The sequence below is a fragment of the Camellia sinensis genome, chromosome 2 (assembly GCF_055761805.1).
Source record: "Camellia sinensis isolate YWXY chromosome 2, ASM5576180v1, whole genome shotgun sequence".
Classification (NCBI taxonomy): domain Eukaryota; kingdom Viridiplantae; phylum Streptophyta; class Magnoliopsida; order Ericales; family Theaceae; genus Camellia; species Camellia sinensis.
In genome coordinates, this window is record NC_138962.1 from 107407827 (window position 1) to 107414915 (window position 7089).

At 33.2% G+C, this 7089-nt stretch overlaps 1 protein-coding gene across 1 annotated transcript; it reads right to left on the reverse strand.

Annotated features, from left to right (window-relative positions):
* Positions 1 to 825: 825 nt before the first annotated feature.
* LOC145817771 (putative disease resistance RPP13-like protein 1) lies at positions 826 to 4481 on the reverse strand. Its single transcript, XM_082912762.1, has 4 exons — positions 4042 to 4481; positions 3429 to 3883; positions 3091 to 3383; positions 826 to 936 (listed from the first exon to the last, which is right to left on the reverse strand). The coding sequence occupies exons 1-4, from the start codon at positions 4479 to 4481 to the stop codon at positions 826 to 828; spliced, it is 1299 nt and encodes a 432-aa protein (XP_082768888.1).
* Between the last annotated feature and the right edge of the window lie 2608 nt (positions 4482 to 7089).

Here is a 7089-nt window from a genome sequence, read left to right on the forward strand (position 1 = left end):
TAGTAATAGTATTCATTGAGATCTCTCATGGAAGTGGTGAACTTTGCTGGTCAAACTATAAAGGTATATATGATCACAATTTTTTTTTGAAAATACTGTCTTGAAAAGTCAAAAAAAGAAAGAACATTTAGCGATAAAATTTTTAAAATGTCACTTATAAAAGTATATTTAGGGACAAAAATAAATTCGTACGAGAAGGTTTATTTTTGTGACGAAAATTTTGGTTCCAAAAGCATAGTATTTCATTACGAAATTTTCAATTTCGTTGCTAAAAATACAACAATGACACTTTTGGCAACTAAGGTAATTTGTCCGCAATTTTTTTCTCTCTAATACGTTAATTTGTTGTGGTGATGACCAGATATGGGCAAGTTCGGATCAAGGGAAGAAATTATTCATAGCATATAGATTTTGTGGAGATTATTAGAATCCAAATATTGAGAGTTGCCTCAGCAAATATCAAGACATAAAATAAATTAGTCACAGACTTATGTCTCAAAGTAGCAAGCTCCCACAGAATGACAACAAAGCTATATGTATTTCACCAGCAGAATTAACAGAGGAAACAAAATAAATTTCCAAAACAGATTCATAGGTTGCCACTATATGTGGGTCCTCCACATCAAAGATCCAAGAGACTATAACAGATAGGATATCCATTCTAGATTAATCTGTGTAATCTAGGTAGGTGTCTTGAGGCTTTGTCTCAAGCTGTTGCCTCTGTTTAAAACTTGGTTGGTATTGTAAAGATAACATCACATGGAGTTGTTGGATAGTTCAAAATTCTGTTTTGTTTGGATTGTCTTTAGGCACAAGTGTGGTTCATTATCTTTGAGCTTCCTCTTCTGATGAGCTAGATGTCCAATGGCTAATAGCCACATTACATGTGGGATTTATTTCATCAATCAATGGTGAACCTTTGCAGCCGCAACTCAACTGAAAAGAGCACAAAGATAATGAAAACCACACTAATTTCATACTTCTTACTTCTATGACGACACCTATGTCCTAATACAGAAAAGGTACTTTCAGACAACCCTAACAACAAACGTATGTCCTAAAAAGATTTATTCAATGAAGAAAATCCTCGGCAGTTATATAATCAAAGATGAGAAAATTGTGGTCATTGGATTTATCTTCTTTCAGATTCAGTTCAATAAGGAAGGAGATATTAGACCAAGTCTTGGATAGTGGTACTAAGCATTTTGCAAGAAAATGGAAGCTTAATACATAAGTGTTAAAAGAAAATTTGAAGAAAGCGCCAGTACAAGGCACTGTTTTGTAATTTATGCTTAAAATTTTGGACTGAGAAAGGACTCAATAACATTGCTAGTGCCATTTGCAAACCTTTGTATTCTGGCTGACATACCAAATCTTGCAAAAGATTTATCATTCCGAGAATCTGCAATTGAGGTGGGTTTTATTTTATGTTTCTAGAGAAAATAAAGTTGTAGTTTTCCAGTGTTGATATTAGGGTTAAATCAATCAAATATCCTTGGAAACCCATTGGATACACTAAATGCAAGTTGTTTGGACATAACGAAATGAAATGCTTTGTGGAAAATAAAATGAAAAGCAGTGGAAAGTGAAATCAACAAATGAAAATCTTGAAAAGGAAGAGTGGGTCATTATTACTTAGAAAATAAAAATAAAAATAAAAAATTGAAATCGAGGAAAAGATGGATATTGGGGAATGCTCCAACACTGTTTTCGAAGAAATTTCAAAGAAAAGGGATTGTCAAATGCAAGGTGTTATTAGGTAGGCCTCTCATTTTGTCACATTGATGATATTTATTAGGACCTATTGGTTAATTAAACAATGTGAACAAAATAATTAGCTTTAAGGCAGATTAGAAGGGGAATGATGCATATTAATAAAGGCTTTCCAAATTGAGAACACATTATAGAAATGCTTAGGAAATGGTATAATTAAATGATGCTAATTAATGAACCAAGCTTACAACTAAAAGACCTGTCAAGAATATACCTGACTTGAAAACAATAAACAGAGAGATGTTTGGAAATTCATAAATGAGAATAAAATGAGAAAGAAAGAGATACTCTTACACGGTTCTCTTTTACTTCCCCTCGACAAATACCTCCTTAAATCCTTTATCCCAACACAACTTAAAAGTTTCAAAGTTGCAAACCTCTGAACAATTATTACTTGCAGAGTTGAATTTTTGGATAATAATATGAAGTCCTGTTTTGTATCCCCCCTTGGGATGAAGATACTCTCAAAGAAATTGAAGATGATTTCTTGGCCCCTATAGGTTCATATCATTGTCCTCCTGTTGTTACTTTGATACTTGACATTGAATTGAGAAAACTTTCCAAATTCTTTAGTTTTTGGATGAGACATGGGAATATCAAGCAAATTCTTCAAATTTTTGAAAATTTGAATAGTATCACGTTCTCAAGTGTTGAGAAATGAGTCCTAAATTTAAAAGACTGAGTCTGTTTTTAGAGAGTTAAACAAACTGCTCTAACTTCGGCTTGAGAGTGATTTAGCTCGCCATATAACCATAATGAACAGAAGGCCCTTCAGCATTATATCAAACTCTATTTTGTAGAAGAATCATCCCACAAGTTGATAGCCATAGAATGGGGAATAATATTCTCAGCCTATACGACAGTAATGGAATGAAATTAGATTAGATAAATGAGTTTAAGGCTTTGACAATATGTATGGTGCAGATATATTATGTATGTCCACATACATGATATATGCATTTCTGTCTTTTTCCCCTAGACAATTTTATACTTGACTCCATAGTTTTTTTATTTTGGCAGGTATTATGTTCCAAGGTCCAAACTAGCATTTTGCGCTGGGAACATCTACTAAACTGAATACAGAATCAAAACTTTGTTTAGGTAAATGAGTCACTCAATAGTTGTCCTCTCTAGAAAAAAAATAAAAATAAAAATTAGCATTTCAATACAACAATGGAACCACTCAATAGTTCTCATCTTGGAAATCTGAAAGGGGGAACAAAAACTGAAAAACCATTGAGCTAAATCATTGATGAGGTCATGCATAATGAATAGGAAATCGTAATCACTTGAGGATTGAAAATATGACCTTGATACCAATTCTTGAAAATTCTTGCAACCTAAGTCTTCCATTTGCTCTCGACCATTTGGTTGTTCAATTAAACCTTCAGCCATCCATAGCAAGACTAATTCCTCCTTCCCAAATTCGCAGTCCTTTGGGATAATTGCGCGGTAGGAAAAGCGCCTCTTTAAATGAGAAGGGAGATGAAGGTAACTCAATTTCAATGCTGGGAGAATGCCACTTTCCTCATTCCATATATTTCTGTTTAGTATCTCTTTCCATTCATGTTCTTCCTGTTTACAATGTAGTAAGCTGCCAAGGGCCTTGGCTGCCAATGGCAAGCCTCAGCACCTATTCACAACAATTTTCTTACCAATTGATTCCAATTCTGGGTATTCCGTGATATCTCTATTCTCAAATGCATGTTGGTAAAAGATTAAACAACAACTATCATATGATAATTTCTGCAACTTGTAATATTCAATTGATGTTTGTAATGCAACATTTGTGTTTCGTGTTGTCACAATAATTTTACTTCCAGGTGCTCCAACTCCAAATGGCGATCGTAGCAAATTCCACCCATCATGTCCATAATCCCACACATCATCTAGGACAAGCAAAAACTTTTTTTCTTCCAGTGTGTGTTTAAGTTGAACTTGAACATCATTTAAGCCGCCCAAATTACATGAACAATGAGTGAACGACTCGAGAATTGACTTTGTTATTCTCAGAAACACAAAACCCATGCTTTCAGATTGAAATGCTTTTCCACTTGGTTGTGATTGTAGATGTGCTGAGCTAGTGTAGTCTTGCCAATCCCACCGATGCCTACAATAGGAATTACATCAAACTTTTTTGCAGTAGGTGCATTCCTCAAGTAGCAATTCGATAATTTTCTTGATGTCTTCATCTCTGCCATGAATGTGAGGCTCCCTCAAACATGTACTTGGTGATATTGGACATATGTTTGTAGACATCTTCCCAACAAGTTTTTTTTATCTAAACCAAATTCTTTTCCTTTAGCAGCAATTTCTTGCAACTGACTAGTAATCTTATTTAGCTTAGACCCATTTTTTGAATTGAATGGAACAATAGAGAGGCGTCGAAACATAGCTGGTCTTCTTTCCATCATCTTCTCCTTTGCCATTAGCTTCTTTTCGAGAGCTTCAGTGGCAAACTCGTCTAATAGGTCATCTGTATCATAAGCCAAATGGTGCACCTCTTCTAGCCACTTCTTGATATGCTTGTTGTATATCTGTTGGTTCTCTGCATTAGCCAACAGAATCTCTATATCCTCAAACGTCTTCTTCAAATTTTGGATGCCAGTGTCAACATCCTCTCTGCTCACTAAGTTGATTAAAAAAGAGGCCAATTTATCAACCATAGCTTCTACGAATGGAGAGATAATGATCGTTGACACATCCATGTATTTTATTGTGAAAGAAGGAATAGTAAGAAACAAAGAAATATAGATATCAAAAGCAGGTTGAAGAAGCTTTGCAAATTTGGAACAACTTTGGTGGGTAAAGGATATGAAAGGTAAGAAATTGAGTCGAAACGAAGCAATACAGATATCAAAAATAGGTTGAAGAACCTCAGCCAACTTGGAACAACTTGGGTTGGTAAATGGGATAAGAAAGGCAAGAAACAAAACAATACAGAGATCAAAAACAGGCTAAAGAACATCTGCAAAATTCAAACAACTTTAGATGATGTGAAAGATTATAAACTGAGCTAGAATGAAGCAATACAGAGATGAAAAACAAGCAGTTTGAACAAGCTCTACAAATGAGTAGTAGTTGAAGATTGTAAGTTGTCAAAAGCAAATGAGAACGTGATGAGAGAAGTGTATGAAGCAGAGTCCTCTCTGATCCACTTTGAAATCATAAAATTAAAAATAAAAAGAAAATAAAATAAAAAAGGAGTCAATTAATGGCATCTCATCTCATTGGCCCATTTTCCAGTTAAGTTGTTTGCTACTTTTATTTTTATTTTTTATAGGGAAAATTACAAATACACCCATGAAATTTACTTAAAATATGATTTGTCTGCTATAATTTTGAAAATTACATCCCACTCTTTGAAGTTTCAATTTTACAACAAATAATCCTGTCACGCCCCAAGCTTCGTGACAACGCCGCACACTCATTTAAGTGAGCATGCAAGGCTAAGAGTCAAACACATAACCAACAATGTAAAATACTCAAATTAAATCCTTAAATATCATAATGCTAAAAACCATACAAATAGATAATTCTTATCATATGAAATTGTCCACCAAGTCCACTAATAAAAATAATAATAATAATGATTCAAGTACTTAAATCATAGTCCTACTCTCGGCACTCCCACAAGTAAAAACCCCGCGCAGCTCTACTCCTCAGAATTTGAAAAATAAAATAAGGGTAAGCTAGACAGCCTAGTAAATAACCAAACATCACTGCTAGCTGGATCAAGTATACAAAAAAAAAATAAATAAATCGATAACTAATAAATATAATTTTTTTCTATAGTACAATAAATGAACAATTATTTGTAAGATGGTTTCATAGCTAAAAATAAACAATGCACCATACATTTTAAATGAAAAGCCAACAAGATAATTCAAAGTAATTCGTTGTTCAAATCAATGGTTCGATATTCAGATGATTCAATGATTTGATTCACAAAACCCAAGTCTTAATGACTACGGTCACTTAGCCCGTGACAAGGCCCAGAACCACACATAGGCCGGTGGTAAGCCCCAAAAGAAAACTAGTTTCTGTGCCAATAAATAACCCCAATTGGCTGGTCCAAATCATAGTCAGACTAGAGTGATGTTTAAAATTCAAACAATACACAACTTTTAAATAAAATATTCGATATTTTCGGAATAAACATTTGGTACAATTTTCAGAATAGTTTCACAAAATATTCAAATAACTTTCATAATAATATTCGATGTTGTTTTATACTTGGCCCATATTTTATTTTAAGAGAACATGAAGGCTATAAATAAATATTTATGATTTTAAACGATTCGATAGGAATAAAAATGAACCAACAGTGATAGAGGGTTACTTACCTCAAAAGCTTAGAAATAACACTCCAACACCAACTCCAAACACCCAGCTCCACCACTTCAATCACACAAACCTAATAAATAAAATCTCAAATAAATTAATATTTTTTACATGTTACAAACACCCACAAAAGCCCCACTATATTAGATTAATGTATTGCTTTAATATCCAAGAGATCAAACCATTCAACCCAACTTTATAACCAAACACACCCTTACCCATGATACAAAACTCCATTGTTTCTATTACCCACCCAAAGTTACACTTACACATTGCACCCAATTCTCAAAACCTAAGTAGGCACCTATAGATCTTCCAAATCCCTTTAATGCATTGATTGTTAAATTCCTCAACATAAACTTAATAATTAACAGTAAAGACAGATTTTACCTTAACCAATGGGTGTCCCAAAATCACCAATGTGCTGCCTCCAATCCCTATTGTAGCCTCACTTGAACCTCTCTTCTCTTTTTCTTTTCTTTTTTCTTTTACCTTCTCAAACCCTAGCCGCCTATGGAGCAATTCACAGCCTCTGTTTTGTTTGTTTTCCAAGACTTAAAGCCACAATAAGTGGGCTTATTAACCTAATTTCTCAAAGTTACAAAATTACCCATCTAAGTAATAGGAAATATAATGCCATCTCATAACTAATTCTTTGATATTAATAAATGACCCATATAAACTAATTTAATTACTAATCTATCCAATAAAATAATCCTACACACAACTTGGGTTTTACAAGTCCATTTTATTAATAAATCATCAAGACAATTAATAGTTTTTAATGATATCATAAATTCATTTCAATTAATAATTTAGGCAAGAGTAATTTTATTATTGTATAGGAGAGCAGTTAGGAATTTTATTTTTTCAGTTAATTATGTTAAATAAAAAATTCTGATAATAGAATATTTGTAATTTTATAAACTATAAAGATAATTCATATTTTAAGTACACTTCAAGAATGTATTT